The sequence below is a fragment of the Cornus florida genome, unplaced genomic scaffold (genome assembly GCF_030987335.1).
Source record: "Cornus florida cultivar Cherokee Brave unplaced genomic scaffold, ASM3098733v1 CherokeeBrave_3.0.0_Hap2_Chr06, whole genome shotgun sequence".
Taxonomy (NCBI): domain Eukaryota; kingdom Viridiplantae; phylum Streptophyta; class Magnoliopsida; order Cornales; family Cornaceae; genus Cornus; species Cornus florida.
In genome coordinates this window covers 70369673-70389012 of record NW_026775576.1, presented here as the reverse complement: position 1 = coordinate 70389012, position 19340 = coordinate 70369673, and the positions used below count along the sequence as shown (strand labels likewise).

The 19340-nt window shown below is 35.6% G+C and overlaps 1 protein-coding gene across 2 annotated transcripts; it reads right to left on the bottom strand.

The window, feature by feature from the left end:
• Positions 1-572: 572 nt before the first annotated feature.
• On the bottom strand, positions 573-11742 carry LOC132311937 (V-type proton ATPase subunit G 1-like). Of its 2 annotated transcripts, none has more exons than XM_059810093.1 (4): positions 11641-11742; positions 2385-2474; positions 1529-1629; positions 573-912 (listed from the first exon to the last, which is right to left on the bottom strand). In XM_059810093.1, the coding sequence occupies exons 2-4, from the start codon at positions 2470-2472 to the stop codon at positions 769-771; spliced, it is 333 nt and encodes a 110-aa protein (XP_059666076.1). In that variant the 5' UTR covers positions 2473-2474; positions 11641-11742; the 3' UTR covers positions 573-768. The 2 variants fall into 2 exon arrangements, with proteins under 2 accessions (XP_059666076.1, XP_059666077.1); XM_059810094.1 differs by lacking the exon at positions 11641-11742 and adding an exon at positions 11597-11621.
• Positions 11743-19340: the final 7598 nt, after the last annotated feature.

Below are 19340 nucleotides of genomic sequence, written 5' to 3'. Positions count from 1 at the left end.
CTAAGCCACATGCCTGTTAGTTATTTATTTTTATTTTCTTTTTTGTATTTTCTAATGTTTGGTTATTATAAAATATTTATAAATAAAAAAATTATTAAAACCTAACAAAAATAACTTATTCATCAACTTTCTACAAACTATTTTACACATTTTATCCGATAAACTCAACCTAAACCTTTACAACCCACCGAAAAAAAAAAATATATATATATTTTACGTTGGAGAAAAACTAGATCATCAATCTTACAAATTGACAACTTAAAGTCAGCAGCACCAAAAGGATAATCTGCACTACCATCCAAGTTGTCGGATTGTTTCATTTTTACGATCGGATTCTTTTTATTTTTTATTTTTTATTTTAAACTTTTTTCATATGAATATTCAAACTATTCGGAGGCAATTTTTAGCCTAAAATGAAATAAAAACCCTTCAAAGTTAAAATAGTAGATTTAAGTTGAGTAATGGTTGTCCAACTGCAAATTATCTAACTCTTCAAAATTTTCTGTTGTTTTGGCAAAATACAATGTGGAACTTCCTTTCATAGGGAAGAAGCCATAAACTGTGCAAGTTCCTTTCATAAGAGGGCACATATCGAATTGTTTTATTTGATGATCAAGATTCAAGACACGATTAACAAATACGAACGATGAATATAGTAAACATATAGATTAAATCAATCATAGTCATCAAGTGAGACATCCAAGTTTTTATATATGGGGTGAAAAAACAAGTGATTCTTCATAAATTCAGCAGATTACCCCCAAGAGCTCAGTTCTTAACAGTTGTCACTTGCTTCAGAAGCATCTGAACAACATCATGAGAAATTCTGGCAGCTTCTATCTTCAGGTGATGAATGTTTGCCTCCGTTTCGTGCTCGAGGCGCTTCACATTAGCACCTGAGTCTCCACTGCTCTGTTAATGAAACCGAGGGTGCTAATTACTATATAAATAGAACACTAAATGTATAGACATATCAATTAGCATTACCTTCTGTGTGTGTGTGTGTGTGTGTGTGTGTGTGTGTGTGTGTGTGTGTGTGTGTGTGCATATATATCATCAATTAGACATTCTAGATTTCTCCTGTATCATACAGACAACAGTTACAAATGTGGGATTGGAATATTACTCCCATAGTGATCAACTCTTGGCAAGATTATCGAGTTTGGAAAACAAGTTCAAACAACATTTGAGTGAGATTTAAAGAAATCAATAAATGGGGGAAGTATGTTTTTCCAATATGAATTTATTTTAAGTAGTTCATTTACGGTTTACCAATATATATATATATATACATACATACATACATACATATATAAATAGAAGCATTATACAACAGTCATCACATATTTGTATAGGCCTGGGTTAAATAACTTCAGTGAAAAAGCTACATGTAGACACAGTTCAGCACATCTTAGTTATAAATAGAATTTTTAGGTTGGAACCTGCCGGTAGATTTAATTCAATATAGCTTTCGTATGAATATGGATGGACTTTGATTGAGATATTAGTTTTCTTTTTTGGTAATTACCTCTGCAATCTTCTTTAGAAATTCATATTCCATTTGAGTACGGAATTGATAAGTCTCTTTCTCAGCCTCTTCTTTGGCCCGTTTTAGTCTAGCCATTTTTGCTGAAAACAAAAGCCAAAGCAAATATAAATTAGTTGTCAGAATTTAGAATTCAACTAATAAGACAGCTTAATATGGAAGCCACAAATGTCTATAATAAGTATGCAAGTAATTTTGCCTGCATGCCCTCCTTATTTGATGGCAAAACAAGGGTCGACCCACAGGCAGACAAAACATATGTGATGCTTGTAGAATGCAACTTGTGACCTCTTTCATAATCACGATAGAAAATTTTAATAAAAGATGCTTGTAAGGGATTTTCTATTGGCTAACACATGCCTCAGCAATCCGTTTCCAACCATCCAACACATGGGGCGAGAGACCTAGGGAGCATGGATGAGGATCTCAATTTGCAGGGGTTGCGACATGCAAGTGCTCGGTAGGACTCTACATGGCATGAGCAGAGTTGAGTTCTAGAGCCTTTCACAACTATGTAGAGAAGTATGGAATAAGGAATGCGGATGTCTATAAATAAAGGAGGGTGTCATTAGTAAAAAAACAAACACCAAAGCACATGTAGTGTCTTGTTACGGATGGAGCGTCTTGTGAAGATTGTAGCAAGATGCAATAATGATAACTCAGACAGGAGCATAAGTGCGAGCATAACTGCACACACACCAATCTCCATCTCCTTGACCCACACCCATCCCAATCCAATTCTTCAATCAATCATTTTTTTATTAACACAAATTTGAATTCAAAGTTAAATTTGAATTCAAAGTTAAAACATATCAAATATATAAAGGGAAGTGTTTACCATTTCTAGCAGTATTAACAATGTGCTGAGCATCTTGTTCTGCAGCTAGTAAATGTTGAATTCCATTCCGACTCGTGTTGGCTTCCATAGCTGTTCAAAGTCGTTACACAAAAATATAAGATTTTAAAAGATGAGATAAAAATTACATGTGATATACTGAACACAACCAAAATGACTTCAAAATTATAAAATTACACAAAATTGAAAAAAGACACTCTTCTGAAAGTACTTTATAAAATTAAAAAGGGCATTCTCTAAAACTACTTTGGTTTTATAATGCCGGACAAGAATTTAACAGAGCAAGTTTAGCATCATATTTCCTGAATATATTTACCTCTCCATTGAATAACCTCATGAAAAGCAGATTTGTTATTAGGTGAGGTGAAAAAAAGGACGCATTTCCATATTAGTATCCTTCTTCATACTAAGAAATAAAAATGCTCTAAAAGTTGCAGAATCCGTATCATCACAATTCAAAAGGGTTAAAAGCTATCTACAGTCATGAAGATCAGTTGATGCCACCATAATGTGAATGGATTCTGCTGAAACTGAAGCACAACTTTGGCTGTGCTTTCCAATAATACTTCATCATCACATTCAACTTATATTAGAGTGCTGGGAATGCAGCAGTCTGGGCAGAAAGGTGAAGTGCTGAAGCAATTCATTTTAGATTGTGATTGAATTAGGCCTCATTTTTGTTGGGCACAGCGAAAGTGTAACAACAAACAAACACACATCACAAAACAAAAAACAAGATATGCAAGGTTCACCCAAAATCAGAGAGAATATCGAACACCGTACCGTGTACACAAACTCCTGCTCACCATGTACCACCCACAAGACTCCCTCTTGCCATCAGTGCTCTCTCTACCAAACTCATAAACTCCCTCGTGAGGCTACATTTCTCAACTCAAAACTCTCAACAATGACCTAGGTATCTATTTATAGATCTCAAAACTCAATTCCTTGTTGAACAATAATTACAATTCCTTAGAGTCATATTTGCCAACCAAGAAATTACCTAATACAATACAACTCTAAAATAGAAACCTTATTACAATAGGAATTTGAGACACAATCCTAACAGTTTTGGTATAGTTATTGCTTCGATTTGACTTATTTATTAGTTAGTGTTTCAAAACAACAGTTTGGGAATACATATGTTTAAGTATTTTGCCTTCACATGGAGTTTTTCTAACCTCGTTTGGCAACTCAATTTTTATTTTTATTTTTATTCTTTGGCAACGAAAGAAACATAACTTGAAAGCTCAATTTCATTGCCAGGAATGATGAAGTATGTGGAGTGTTGACACCATGGCAGTCCTTGAAATATTGAATTGTAGGATTCAATTTATTCAGTTTCTACCTTTGGGTAGCCCATCTTCCATCTCAAATATGTGAATCTTTTATACCATTATAGCAGTAAGGAAGGTTACGGCCAAGTTTTGGGGTTTGGGGGGGGGGCGGGGGGGGGGGTGGGGGTAGCACTACCATGGTTACTGTCTCTCCATATTTTTCATAAAAATGACAGGCTGACAGTATGCCACATTAGCATATCAAAGAGTACTACTGCCATACTGCTCAAAATGTTAAACTTACATATGTATAAAATTTATTCATGTTTTCCATGTTTATACACATCTTCTAAAATGCAACAAAGAAAATAAATCAACCCAACCCACCATTACCAGCCATGCACATGCATCTATACTACTCATGGCTGTTTCAAAGGGATTCTTAGGCATCATAAAAATCCATGCCCAAAGCTAGTAAAGTTCCCCAATTCTCTCTGCCCTTCGATCAGACCATTTAAGAGTAACTGACATAGGAATAATGGACCACAATTCCATAAAAAGTTCAAAACTAATGACTGTTCTAAAAGGCAAAGCATATTTTGATTCTGAGCTATTCAAAGACGTCAAAACTGAAAATCCATAGGAGAAAGCGCCTTATGAAAATTTGAATTTTTATTCTGATGCATAGAAGGCAAAACCTCCAAGTACTGTTTAGAAATCGAAATATAAAATAGATCATAAAATAAATAAATAAATAAATAACCACTCTAAATTGACATTTTCAACATGGGTTTAAAAGAAATTCAAGGCACAAAACCCTTAATAAACACAAATAGGAAAGCGACAAACATAAGAAGAAGGAAATTGAGAGGGAGACAGTAGAGAAGATTTACATTTATGTATAGAAAGAGAAAGTAAAGAAGAAGAACAAACTGTAATCTGCGCTGTAAGAGGGAAGGATGCATTTCCTCTTGGTCCTACCTTCTTTTCAATTTTTATTCATCCCTCATATAAAATGGAACAAAACTCTCCTCATTACTCTCAATTCCTTAACTGATCAATCAATCAACAGAATGGAAGCATATTAATTGTTATATTGAAAGGTGTGTGACCAATTGGAGATTGGTTTAATGAGTGAGCTTAGCCCCGTGTTTCTCTTAAGCTCTTAGAGTTATTTCCAGACCACTACCCTCCCTTATGCCACACACCACTATACTAGATCATTCTTCTTTTTATTAGCAAAAGCAAGTTTAAATATTTGCAAACATGGATAATGACAAATCGCAATCTAAGTCAATGACCAATATCTATTCAATAAAATTGTAGATAAAGTTTTCGCGAGGAAATTTTGCCATACTTCCCTTTGGGGCAACCCACTGTCGTAATTTGACTGATTTTCATTGGCATTTTTAACCAAAAACCAAAACAATCATTCACATTGTGGATCTACTAAAAAGCATACAATCCAAGAAAATTGTAACAATTTCCTTAAAAAACAATCATTCACATTGTGGATCTACTAAAAAGCATACAATCCAAGAAAATTGTAACAATTTCCTTAAAAAATATATAATAAAAAAGGAAAAGAAAAAAAGAACATTTAAGGCTACCAATCTAAAGAATAAGAAGTTCAGATGATGTGTAACATCCAAATACATCCACACCAGTTTTGATATTAAGCCTAAAGGCAAAGAACTATAAACTATGTTTTTTTTCTCTTTTCTATATGTAAGTTGCGCACACAGACACCTATTATTGTCCATTGGGACCCTAAACCTTCCATATGGAAGGAAGAGGTGTGGTATCATTTGGGCTAAGTTCTTGGTTTTAACCATAAACTATGTTAATGACAAGATGAAAACGAACATAGAGTCAAAATTTAACCAATTTCTTTGACCATAACAAAAAGGGTTGAAATAGAGAGAGAGAGAGAGAAAAAAAAAAACTATGAAAACTAGAAGGGTTATAACGATTGCAACCATTGAACAAACTAATGACCACCAAAAAATACCACAGGCAACAACCTGCCACAAGTTAATTCCACACAATGTGACTTGATGATTTAAAAGAACCAGTCATTACAGTCGAGCAGAACAAATAATCAAGAATAACCATCTAAGGCATGTGCCTTGTACACTTGAATAGCTAGACAAATAACCAAGAATTACTGTTCAAATGTTACCAAATGTGTTTTTCTATCTAAAGGATGTACCTTGTACATTTTAACAAATTTGGACACGGAATTTGTTACCACAAACACAGCGAACCCAAGAAACGACCAAGAAACGTGACAAAAAAAAAAATAAACACGCCGCACACAAAGAACACAAAGATTTAGTGTATTTTGGCAAAGCCTACGCCCATGGTGAAGGAATTTTTTTTTTTTTTCCTAAATGCATGGTGAAGGAATTCACTATGTGAATCTCAAGATTACAAGTTTCATCCCCCAAACCCTAACTCTCGCTCTCACTCTCTTTTTATGATTTTCAGTGTCTCTCTATTTCCCACTCCAAACCCTAAACGCAGTTATATATCGGGCTACAAGAGAGTACTAATTAGAGTCCACGACCAGCAAACAAAACGACTCAAAAATATTCCAAAGGGTCGTCAGGTCGAAATTGGTCGCAACGCAACCCAAAACCAAACTCGGGCCACAACATCACAATTCTCCACCTTGGCTCAAATTACGCCAAGGTCCACAATCTCCAACTACTTCTTCCACCTCCTTCACATTCACTTAAGGGCCTCAGCAACTGCAAACATCAATCAAGTTCAGACATTGTCTAAACATTATAGTAAGAATGACCCTAGTCATCATAACTGTTGGATTTTCTGTTGTCCCAATCTTCCTCACTGCAATAGCACCCAGTGCAATCACATCTCTGATGAAGTGAAACCTGACATCAATATGCTTGGTCCTCTCATGGGACATCTGATTTTTAATCGAATGTATGGCACTCTTGTTGTCATAAAACACGGTCTACATCTTATTGCAAGCCCAAATCACCAACCAAGCTTTTCAACCATATAGCTTCCTTCACTGCGTCTGTAGCTGCCATGTACTCAACCTCAGTAATAGACAATGCAACTGTGGACTGCAAAGTCATCTTCCTACTTATCACACTCCCACAAAGAGTGAAGACTTACCCTGTCAAGGACCTCATCCTATCAAGATCTCCAGCATAATCCGAATCAACATATCCAACAGCACTCCCACACGTATCGCTACCATAGACTAAGCCAATGTCTACATTGTTTCGCAGGTACCGCAATATCAACCGCACTCCCTGCCAATGGACCTTTCCATGTATATCCATGTATTTGCTCACTACACTAACTCCATATGAAATGTCTGGCCTAGTGAACACCATGACATATATGATGCTACCAACTGCAATAGCATAAGGAATACGACAGATGTGCTCCACCCCCTTCTTGGTCTGTGGTGACAATCCTATTGAAAGTCTGAAGTGGGCTGCCAATGAAGTACTCACATGCTTCAATGCTTGCATACCGAAACGTTTCAACACCTTCTTAATGTAGATCCTCTAAGACAAATACAATCTGCCCGCTTCTCTAACCCGATGAATTTCCATACCCAAAATCCTCTTTGCAGTACCAAGATCCTTCATCCTAAATTCACCACTAAGTTGAGCCTTTAACATGTTGTTGTAAACTATCAACATGTCATCAACATATAGCAACAAGTACAAATACGAACCATTTAAGAGCCTCCTATGATACACACAACTGTCAAACTCACTCCTACAGTAGCCACTCCCAACCGTAAAGGTGTCAAATCACTTGTACCACTGTTTAATAGATTGTTTCAGCCCATACAAGGACTTCTTCAGTAGGCAAATATGATCTCCTTTCCTAGAATCTCAAACCTCTCAAGCTAATGCGTATGATATAAATCTGCACTTCCAACTCACCATGTAAAAAAGCAATCATCACATCAAGCTGTTCAAGCTCCAAGGCTCCAAGTCATACAGAGCAACCATAACAAGCAACACCCTGATTGAGTTATATTTCACCACAGGAGAAAAGACTTCATTGAAGTTCACCCCTTCCCTTTGTGTAACAACCTTTCACCACCAAGCATGCCTTGAACCTCACATCTTCCACTCTTGGATTTCCTTCTTCTTGAAGACCCATTTACAGCCCACAATCTTCTGGCCCTAAGGCTTCTTAACTAGCTCACAAGTTTGATTCTTATGAAAAGACTCAATCTCCTCACTCATGGCAACAGGCCAATGTGTTGACTCTCCATTTGTGATGGCCTCATGATAAGTACATAGTACCTGCTGACCAATACCCTCTGTCACACTAAGTGCATAAGCAAACGAATCAGCATGTAAAAACCCATACTTCTGAGGTGACCTAGTCTCCCTCCTAGGTCTGTCGCTAGCCACACAACTATGTATCTCCCTCACTCCGAATCTACACCTGCTTATCAATCGACCGATCAAGATCATCCTCTAACTGAACCTCTACATTCTCCACATATTCATTGTTCACTGACATCCTGAGCCCCTATTGAATCAACTACCTCCTTTTGTGGAGTAAGCATCACAGACTCATGAAAGGTCACATCCCTGCTAACAAGTATCTTTTTTTCCAAAGCCTCTGGACACCATAATCTGTATCCCTTGACCATAGGCTGATAACCAAGAAATATGCATTTCTTAGCCCTCGATTCAAGCTTCCCCTCATTCACATAAGCATACGCAGGACACCCAAATATTCTCAGATTACTGTAACTATCAAGAAAACCAGTCATATCTCCTCTAGAGTCTTACAGTTGATAGCAGTTGATGGAGACAGGTTCACCAAGTAACTAGTTGTAGAAACAGCTTCAAACCAGAACGCTTTGCCTAACCCTTTATTAAACAACATATACCGTGCCCTCTCCAACAACATTCTATTCCTCCATTCTGCTGCGAAGTCTTCCTCACTATGTGATGTCACACAATTAGTCTTGCATAACTCATTAAATTTTCCATAAAAAATTTTCAAGCCATCACGGTATCGCCTATCCTCGAGAGCTTAATTTATTTTCCAATATGCTTCTCAATCAAGGTCTTCCACTGCTTGAATGTAACGAAAGCTTCATTCTTGTGCTTCAAAATATAAATCCAAACTTTGCAAGAAAAGCCATCAATCAACGTCATCATATATCTACCACCACCATATGAAGCAACCTGAGAGGGACCCCAAAGATCAGAATGGATATAATCCACCATACCCTTGGTTTTATGAATTCCCATACGGACTCCATTCTGCACTGCTTCCTAAAGACATAATGCTCACAAAAATCCAGCTTCCCAATTTTCTGACCACGAAGTAGACCTTGCTTACTCAGAACATCTATCCTCCTCACTCATGCCCAAGCCTCATATGCTACATTCTCGTAGTATCTGAATCCGGATCCGAAGACGATACAACAACTAAACCTATGACGATGCTACCTTACAAAGCATACAAACCATGCTTCTTCAGTCCCTTCATCACCACAAGAGAACCCTTTGAAACCCGAATAACTCCACCTCCAGCCTTGTTAGTGCACTTGATGGAATCTAACGTACCCAGGGAAGTCAAACTATTCCTCTACATGTCTGACATTAGTCAATGTCCTCCATATGTCATCATACATCTTGATTTGAACTGCACCAATACCTATTTGGACATGCGTGAAATGAGCAACGCGAATCAAGAATTCACTCATAGCAAGAGCTGGTAACATAAATTGTGAGAACATTACCACCATCTGAATCATTAACCTCTACAACAACCACACTATCAACTTCAGAGGATTTTCCCTTTCCCTTCTTATGCTTCGGAAAGTCTTTCTTGAAGTGCCCTTCCTTGTAACAAGTGTAGCATCTTATCACATTCGTTTTATTCTTAGACTTGGAATGACTTCTGCTACCAAACCCTCCCTTCTGATTCGTTCTCCCTCTAACAACCAACCCTTCTGTCGAACATTTTGTATTGCCCTCAAACACCATCCTCTGTAACTCTTTGGAATTTAGAGTTTATCTTCACGTCTTCTATGGACAAAGTAGTTCTACCATACATCATCATATCTGTGATGTTGTGGCTTGAATTTGGTGTCGGGTTGTGTAGCGACCCGTTGAACGAGCTTTGTGTGGGCCTAAGCCCACCAAAGCTTTGGGGGTTCGGGGGCGTACCCCTGAGGAAAAATTTTGATCCGTTTTTGCTTATGGGTCGTGGACCCTAATTAGTACTCTCAATATTAGGGTTTAGATTCATTATGCGAAAATCTAGAGATTACAAGTTTCAGCCCCCAAACCCTAGCTCTTACTCTCACTCTCTTTTTACGATTTTCAGTGTCTCTCTATTTCACACTCCAAACCCTAAATGCCCTTTATATAATCCTATAACGTCCAAATTTGGGCCACAACATCACAAAATCTTTACCCAATTTTTGTCCAAGAAACTATATAATGGAATGATGTATTACAAAATTCAATGGTCTCAATATACTACATCATAAAGATGTTTAAATTTAGTTTTCTATTTAAATCTTCTCCCGTTTCTCTTACATAACCTTCTGCACTCTTACTTTCATCTTGTTTTTTGAAAAACCACCAACACCAAATGCATTTTAAACAAATGACATGTTCCAGAAAGCAGATTAGAACAGTTTGTTGGTTCAAAAGAATCCAAGAAAAAATTGGCAAAAAATCTAATTAGACTGCCACTTGCCTCAAAAACTTAAGTTATTAGGTAAGGCTCAACAATATGTAACATGATCACTAACCCCCTCCCTCACGTACAACAATGGCTCACACATGAAGAAGTAAATAGGCAGGCCAAACAGCAAAACGAATGTAAATGTGGAGACTTGAACTCAAGATCTCTTTTAACCAAGGTACCACTTGCTCCAAGACCTTAAGATGTTAGGCAGTGGGCCAAACAATGTATGTCATGCTCTTTTAACAATCAAAGCGTATATTTTGCCAAAATCCACCAAAAAAGATAGCCACACTAAAAACTGAAAAAAAGTTGAAACCCCAAACTAAGAACACTCTCAGATTGAATAAAATGTGAATTTATCCATATCCATCAAAACAAACTAATACCCAAGGCAAACCAAAGAGAGAGTTGCTCTCAAATTCTTCCCCCATCAAAATGTGCTCCTAAACAGAAGGGGATCCCTAGTTATTTCGGCTACTCAATTTTTTATGACTAGCTCCATTTCTTATACTAGTTAAAACTGAATTTCATGTTGGACAAAGAATAGCAAACTTTTTTAAACAAATCCCAAAAAGAGTCTCTACAAAAAAAGTAATCCTAGTTGTGTTAAGAATTTGAGATGAAATTCCAAAAATGGGACTCTAATATATATAAACTATTCTTGCAGTATAAATATACAATGCACTTGGTATTATGACCTCAGTTTCCAAAGTGCAAACACTACATATTGTGAAATTTATACCTGATCCAAAAATTGATCATCCATGAATAACCCAGTCTCGAAGAAAAAAGAAAAAAAAAAAAAAACACATTAAAGGAATAAGCATAAGCAAATATATACATAAACATAAAAACAAAAAATAAAACCTCTTAAACCCTTAAATTTGAGCGAAATTAATAATACCCATAGATGATTTTTCACTCAAAAAGTAAAATTTGAAGTCATCAACACAGAGCCATTAACTGGAAGTGTCTTATCAACGTAAAATGAGTCAATTTATTATTAATTGAACAGACAAAAAAGAAGAAAGATTTGGAAACAAAGCAGATCAATGCGACTCTTGATTGAAAATCTACTGAATAAAAAGGGCAATCTGTGGTAGCAAACATGAAATCACAAACAGAAACAAGCAAGCATGTGATCTGTACATGTCATGTATATATATATATATATATATGAGAGAGGGACAAGACCAGAGAATCTAGAAGATGATAACTTGGATGAGAGAGATACGTACCTACAGAATTGGTGTTTGTCGAGTGTTAGTCAACGAGATTTGAGGTGTTGTGTTGTGACGTTGGACTCCAATTTGAACCAGAATATTATTTTTATTTCGCATACATGTATATAGAAACTTTTTTATATATGTTAATTTTTTTTTTTTTTCTCGTCCCCATAGTTCCCCGGCCAGGCTGGTCCACTAAATTTATTTTTCTTTGTAAAACACTTCTTGTCCTGAAATTTTTTATACATGCAAGTATATAATTTAGAGTAGTGATAGGCATAAATATGGAAAATACTCTGGTCCTGTCCTATTAAGAGGGATTGTATCTTGCATAATAACGTGTTGAGGTTGAAATTTCTTTTAAATTTAAAAAAATACAAAAATAGATTATACCTATTTTTTAAGATTAAACCCGACACAACTATTTTTTTTCCTCTTTTTGTTCCCATTTGTGTATCTTCATCTGCAACTTTTTTTTTCTTTAGTCGCCAATCATTCCAAACCTAAGATTCCTATCAGGACCTCCATCACTCTGCTTCAAATTGGATTTCGATTTTGATTTGGTCTTAACAAGGATTGATTCATTTTCTTAAAATAGATATGTTAAAACATTATATTTGTGTAATTTTTCTCTCTTTCAAATAACTTAAATCGAGTAAGAAATTTTATTCAAATTTTGAGTTTCTTTCACTTTCAAAAACAAAGACAACGGTTTCTGTTCTGTTCCATTTGCTCTCATTCTTATTTACAGAAAAGGGTAGAAAATAAAAATAAGATTGAAACCTAGAATTGAGTGAAAAAATGAATAACTTTCATATATAGCATGTATAAAAAATAGTTGAGGTGGATTTTAAAAAGGGAGAAATAGAAATAGTTAGTTCAATTTTTTTAAGGATAGTTTTTTATCTTAAGAAAATTAAAAATAAAAGAAAAAGGTAGAAAATACAATTTTTCATAAGTTAATTAAAAATAACATTCAAAGTTGAGTAAGGAAAAAAATAGATCGGTCGGGTTTAACTATAAAAAAACCAGTTAGTCTGCCGCTAATGTTCTATAGTAAGCATGCAAATTTATCTTTGACAACGTTAATTTACTTACTTAGTGGGAAGTTGTATTTGGCTCAGGTAAAGACAATTTTATTTTGTGATCACAATTATTATCCTAATTTACTAGATTTTTCATATTAGTGCCCATGCGTATGGAAAATTTGTAACTTAAGTGTCTAGTTTTGAGACACGGTGTGTCCTTATTGAAACACGGTAGGACTAATGCATGGCATGAATATTGTATTGAATAGATGCACATGCAAAATATATGTGATGTTGGAGTTGAGTTTGTTAGTATCAGTGACCATTGGTGTCTTATATCATTGATGATATATTGACGTCATTGATCATATATTAGTAGACTCGAAGGTACTCCAAATTGAATGGTAGAGGTGTTTCTTATAAATATATGGATTAACTGCTATAGTACACTCAATGATCATTTTGATCTTGAAGTGATCGGAATTAATTATTGTTAGACTAAGTGGGAGAATGTAAGCAAAATTAATAGTCTAACATTAATTTCACACAGATTAATAACTATCCATATATTTAAGAGGGGTTGCACCATATTTAATTGATGTGCATTATATCATATTAATTCCTAAAGGTGTCTCATGAATAGTCACATATGAAGTGGTGTATTGGTTGATGGAACCAACACAACTCTTCATATATAATGGACCGGTCCCAACCCTCGTCTATATATATGCATTAAAATTATGGAGTCTATCATCCTGACCGCATAGAGAAGATTAGAGGGTTGAAGGTCATCTCTAATCAGAATATGTCAGGAATATTGTACTTCTCTTCAATATAGTTTCTATATCCGGGTATGTCTTCCTCTATATAAATTTATGCATTGGAGTCATGAATCCTATTTGGGTTGTAATTGCTTACATATCTTTCATAAGAAAAATACTTGCATAAACCATGCCTAAATAACCATCAAAATACCATACGAACATGCTTGCATATACCGTGCTCAATACTTAACACACTATAAATTAAAATAAACTGCACAAACTGTATCTACCACTTGTCGTTACCATACTCCTCATACTTGTCATCTTATCAAAATCAACATGCTTTTTAATCAATATCACATAAACATTCCACACACATGGCAATGTAACATAGATTTTAGCATTTAAATATGTAAATATGCGAACATTTAGTAAGGAAAATGTCTTTCAAAACTGTGAACACATAAACATTTAAGCAAATAAGCATGTTTCTCAAATAACAAACACTTTAACACATAAGCACATAGACAATGCAATCCACCTTCCACACAACCCTATGTAGGCCCTACCCATCATCCTAATGGTTTTTGAACTATCGTTTTGACGACCCGAACCCAAGGGTCCGAATCTCTAACCGGGTTCTTACCCGAACTCGAAGTCGTCTAAGTGCATTACCGTCCTTTCCAATGTTAAGACACCTTTTACACACATACCAAGGTCAATACGTCATAACTACGTCACATACAAGCTCCATGATGGCCCAAAGTAACATTCCATTCATTCAAAAATATAAAAATGCATGTCTTATACATAGTCCCATGCTCATATACAAGAATTGTACTTTAATTACATCAAATTACAATCCATGAGGCATAATTACAATGACAAAAGTCCATAAGTCACAATACCGAATACAACAAGCTAAGGTTTTACAAAATAATGGGACTTAGATACAAAAATAACAAAATGATCTTCTAATCCAAACTAAGCCTATGGTGGAACGTCATCCGCCACTTCCCTTTCCGTGTCTTGAAAATGACAAAAATAAAGGGTGAGCACAACGGCTTAGTAGAAGTCACCCAAGGCGTCAGTTTTGGACTCCCTTGAGCCATGTAACACACAATGGGATAAAAGATATTGGGAACATGCATTGGGAGTCCATATAGCATTTACATTACAACAAGCATTATCCTCAGTCACACAATACAATTTTACAAAATGCCATGTATAATATGAAAAGTAATGCACCTTGTCACATACTTGGTCTCTACCGACCCACTTCCCACTTTTTGAGAATCGCTAACTGACTTTAACAAGGCAAGATTAATAGCTATTCCCGGTTCCAAATTCGGCAACCGTTTCGGGCCTAGTACCAACTTTTTCACACCTTACACCGGGCCGTGCTCCCTCTAGGTCAAGCTAACTCCAGACTCGCAAAATCCGGTTCATTTAAAAAAAAAAAAAAAAAAAAAAAAAAAATTCCCCTTTTAAATAAAAAGTTTTCTTTTGAAAAACTTCCCTTTCCAAAACCATTTCAAAACCCCTTTTCTTATCATGCCATGAGATGCAACATTTTTCTTACTATTAACTGCAAAGTCATCACAACAACACTAATAATACCAACATGGCATTTACAATTCCATAGACTTAAATAAGGAATTTTTAATACAATTTTTTTTCAATTATAATCATGGCATGCTCATCAAGTAATCATAATAACACAATAACATGTTATCAACTTACACATCAATATAATTTCCACATAACAAAGTCATACATGTTTTTTTCACAAAATTGAAATTAAATCATACTTTAACACTTAAACATGTTATTAACACCAACAAGACAACAATATCGTTTTATATATACAAATCTCAAAACTTTAAAGGAAAAAAAATATAGAATTGCTCAAATAAAGACAAAGCATGAGGTATTAGGAAAACCCCTACCTCAAATAGAGAACAACCAAGCAAAGCCCCAATTTTCCCAAAATTCAAAAATGGCAAGGTGCTCCAAACTGAAATTTGCTCCGATCAAAACGGAGCTCTCATCGTACTAGTCGACTTTGTCTTCATTGGCAAAGTCTAAATCTCCAAGGATAAAGAGGGATCTAAGTTTGCATAGTGGAAGAAAAATGAAAATAAAGCCTCTATATAGAGAGAAGAAAAAAATGGGAAAGAAATGAAGTCTGTAATGACTTAAAGTCATTTAGTAATGAGTATGATAAAAGTGGACCCCATGGGTTACTAAAAATCTCATTAACATAAACTTTTATATATATATATATATATATATATATATATATACCACAAGATAATACTACTATATATTTAAATATATAATCATGTACACAAATATCAAATAAATATGTATGGAATGCAATGGACCTGAAACACAATTCTCGTACACAACAACCTCGGTAGTGGATCCCACTTGGGACCTCTCGGCCCGAAAAATAAAAAAATACTGAAATGACAGTCAATACATTTTCAAGAGTCCTGAACTCAAGGAAATGCCCGAACTACTCTCAGGATACACCCGATACACCTCACGGTGTCTGACACGTAAAACGAGATAAGATGAAAATATTCCCAAAAAATAGAAAATGAGAAAACATAATTAAAGAGATGAATGCCTTTCATTCTCCTACCTCGTCTTGCTTTCTTTAATTTCCTTCACAAATGGAGCTTAAGAGTCGCCCTCTATAAAATAAAACTGCTATAATAATAATTCATTTCATGGGAGACACAACCATGCAATACATATATTATTGATTCAAGTCTCCCACCTCATTTTCAAGCAAAATGAGAAGGAGAGAAAATTTTCAAAGAAATGATCTCCTGGCAGCAAAACTAAATCGTGATCGCCGGACGTTGTCTCAACGTTTCTTGTAGACCATTCCTCCGAACCCTACAGCAGCAGCGGCACCCAAAACTCCTATCACAATTCCATCCTTCTGGCCACCACTCGGTCCACTTGAAGAGCCTTCAGATATGGGTGGCGTGTTAGCTGGAGGTGGAGGTGAATCAGGTGATGGTGGTGTTGCAGGTGGTTCGGCATCTGATGGGGTTGGGGTTGGTGCAGGTGATGGTGGTGTTGCAGTGGAAGGGCCTGGTGCGGGTGCGGGTGCGGGTTCGGGTTCGGGTGCAGATGCAGATGCAGGTGCAGGTGAAGTTGGATCAAAGTTATAATCAGTAATACTAAAAGTATATAATCAGTAATACTAAAAGAAGATAGAGGCAACGTCTAACAAGTCTTGCCATGGCTCAACGCAAGTTGATCAAACTATGACAGGTAGTGAAGGAGCTCAGAAGTCAATCCAGAGTATATATATTATAGTGTATAAAGAGAAAGAGAGAGAGTAGCCTTTAATTTAGATACAAATGTCGATAGAAGCAAGGGCTTGAAGGAGAAAAGGACAGACTTAATACTTAAAAGATATTCAAATTGGAAATTCCATCAATATGTGTTTGTGTTTGTGTTTGTGTGTGTGTGTGTGTGTGTGTGAGAGAGAGAGAGAGAGAGAAAGCAGTTGACATTTTCATAGCATGGTGCATCACGCCTGGGAAATGTTAGAAAAAGATGACCAATAAATTCGCTAAAGGCAAGAGTTCGTAACTATTGTCATTTACTTTTTACAAGAATTGTGATATAACAAGAGATTTTATACCCTCTTGGTGTTTTAGGAAAGGTCTAGCTAGAGCTTAATAATCATTTCGGGTCTTTCTTTTTTCTATTTTTGCTAGCCATAGTCGCGACTATGACTTAACGGCCGCTTGTTTGATTGATCAAGAAAATCATCAACTAATAAAAAAAATCCAATACCTTATTTTTAATTGGAACCGAATTTACCTTGAATTTCCATATGATAAACGAAATTTTTTCTGGTGTAAAAAATAAAATTGATTATACTCGGTTGTTGGCTCTACTAAGAGCTCTGCATAAATGAAGTTGAAGTGATAGCTTCCGCTTTTCTGTTTTTTTTACATAAAAACTTAGAAACAATTAACTTTGAGAATATATATATATATATATATATATATATATATATATATAATTTAAATTGTTAATTGTTTGATTTAAACTAGCCGTGTATTAGGCATTGCCAAATATAGTGGCCTAGCCAAGCTTTACTTGAGAGAACCAGAACTCAGATTTTATCTGGTAAAATATTTCTTGCACTTTTTTTTTTTTTTTTTTCACAATGTTAATATTCATACATTTTTTCTATTTGTGCTAAGCACCTTGACATGCGAACCAGGAAAATAACAATACTATTATAATAATTTGAGAAGACCCTTCTATATTAAAATAATACTTTGCAATTATATATTATCACTCGAAAAAAATAAATAAATTTAAACAAAAAAATATATTGTATTAGCTTAAAAAAATATATATATTGTATTATATTAAAATTACCGTATCTGGAGCTACTGTCATAGTAGATTAACTAAAAAATTATCCCACAAAGAAGAAAAAACATGATGATGTTATATATTATAGTAGGGCCCACAAGTATATTATATCTATGCAAATGGATATAAGAATTGTAGGCCTACAACTTATATCAGTAATGATTACACCAAAATGATATGCACGAAGGAATCATATCTGATTGGTGCTGTGTCTCTGTTATAGCAAGTTAGTTCTCATATTTCTTTTACAATAGATGAAGATTTCTTCCCTTTTTCGGAGGAGGGGTAAGAATGAAAAATTAGCACTTCCTTTTTGTTGTTACTAGAATTTCCTAAAAAATTTAGAAATGGCAAAACATAAAGAGATGAATGCCTTTTATTCTCCTTCCTCGTTTTGCTTTCTTTAATTTCCTTCACAAATCGAGCTTAAGAGTCGCCCTCTATAAAATAAAACTGCTATAATAATAATTCATTTCATGGGAGACAAAACCATGCAATACATATATTATTGATTCAACTCTCCCACCTCATTTTCCAGTAAAAGAGAAGGAAAGAAAATTTTCAAAGAAGTGATCTCCTGGCAGCAAAACCAAATCGTGATCGCCGGATGTTGTCTCGACGTTTCTTGTAGACCATTCCTCCGAACCCCACAGCAGCACCGGCACCCAAAAATCCTATCACAATTCCAGCCTTCTGGCCACCACTCAGTCCACTTGAAGAGCCTTCAGATACGGGTGGCGTGTTAGCTGGAGGTGGAGGTGATGGTGTTGCAGGTGGTTTGGCATCTGTTGGGGTTGGGGTTGGGGTTGGGGTTGGTGGAGTTGATGGTGGTGTTGCAGTGGAAAGGTCTGGTCCGGGTGCGGGTGCGGATGCAGGTGCGGGTGAAGTTGGATCAAAGTTAATAATCAGTAATACTAAAAGAAGATAGAGGCAATGTCTAACAAGTCTTGCCATGGCTCAACACAAGTTGATCAAACTATTAACTATGACAGGTAGTGAACGAGCTCAGAAGTCAATCCAGAGTGTATATATATATATTAGTGTAGAAAGAGAAAGAGAGAGAGAGAACCGTTAATTTAGATACAAATGTCGATAGAAGCAAGGACTTGAAGGAGAAAAGGACAGACTTACAAGAGATTCAGATTGGAAATTCCGTCAATATGTATGTGTTTGTGTGGTTGTGGGTGTGTGTGTGTGTGAGAGAGAGAGAGAGAGTGCAGTTGACATTTTCATAGCATAGTGCATCACGCATGGGAAATGTTAGAAAAAGATGACCAATAAATTCGGTAAAGGCAAGAGTTCATAACTATCGTCATTTACTTATTACAAGTATTGTGATAACAAGAGATTTTATATTCGAATTTCAAATAATACTTTTCTCACTTCAAAGTATGTTATGGTTATAGAAACGATCGATCGACCTAAGAGAGTAGGATCCCAATTCTCCCAGCACAAGTTATATAAGATACCAAAAAGAAAGAATAGCTTGAGAGAGGAAGGAA

Coding starts and splice junctions, on each gene's coding strand:
- LOC132311937 (XM_059810093.1), bottom strand. CDS start 2,472: ATGGAAGCCAACACGAGTCGGAATGGAATTCAACATTTACTAGCTGCA. Junction 1,630..2,384: donor TGTTAATACTGCTAGAAATG/GTAAACACTTCC, acceptor TTTTGTTTTCAG/CAAAAATGGCTAGACTAAAA. Junction 913..1,528: donor TTCTAAAGAAGATTGCAGAG/GTAATTACCAAA, acceptor TTTCATTAACAG/AGCAGTGGAGACTCAGGTGC.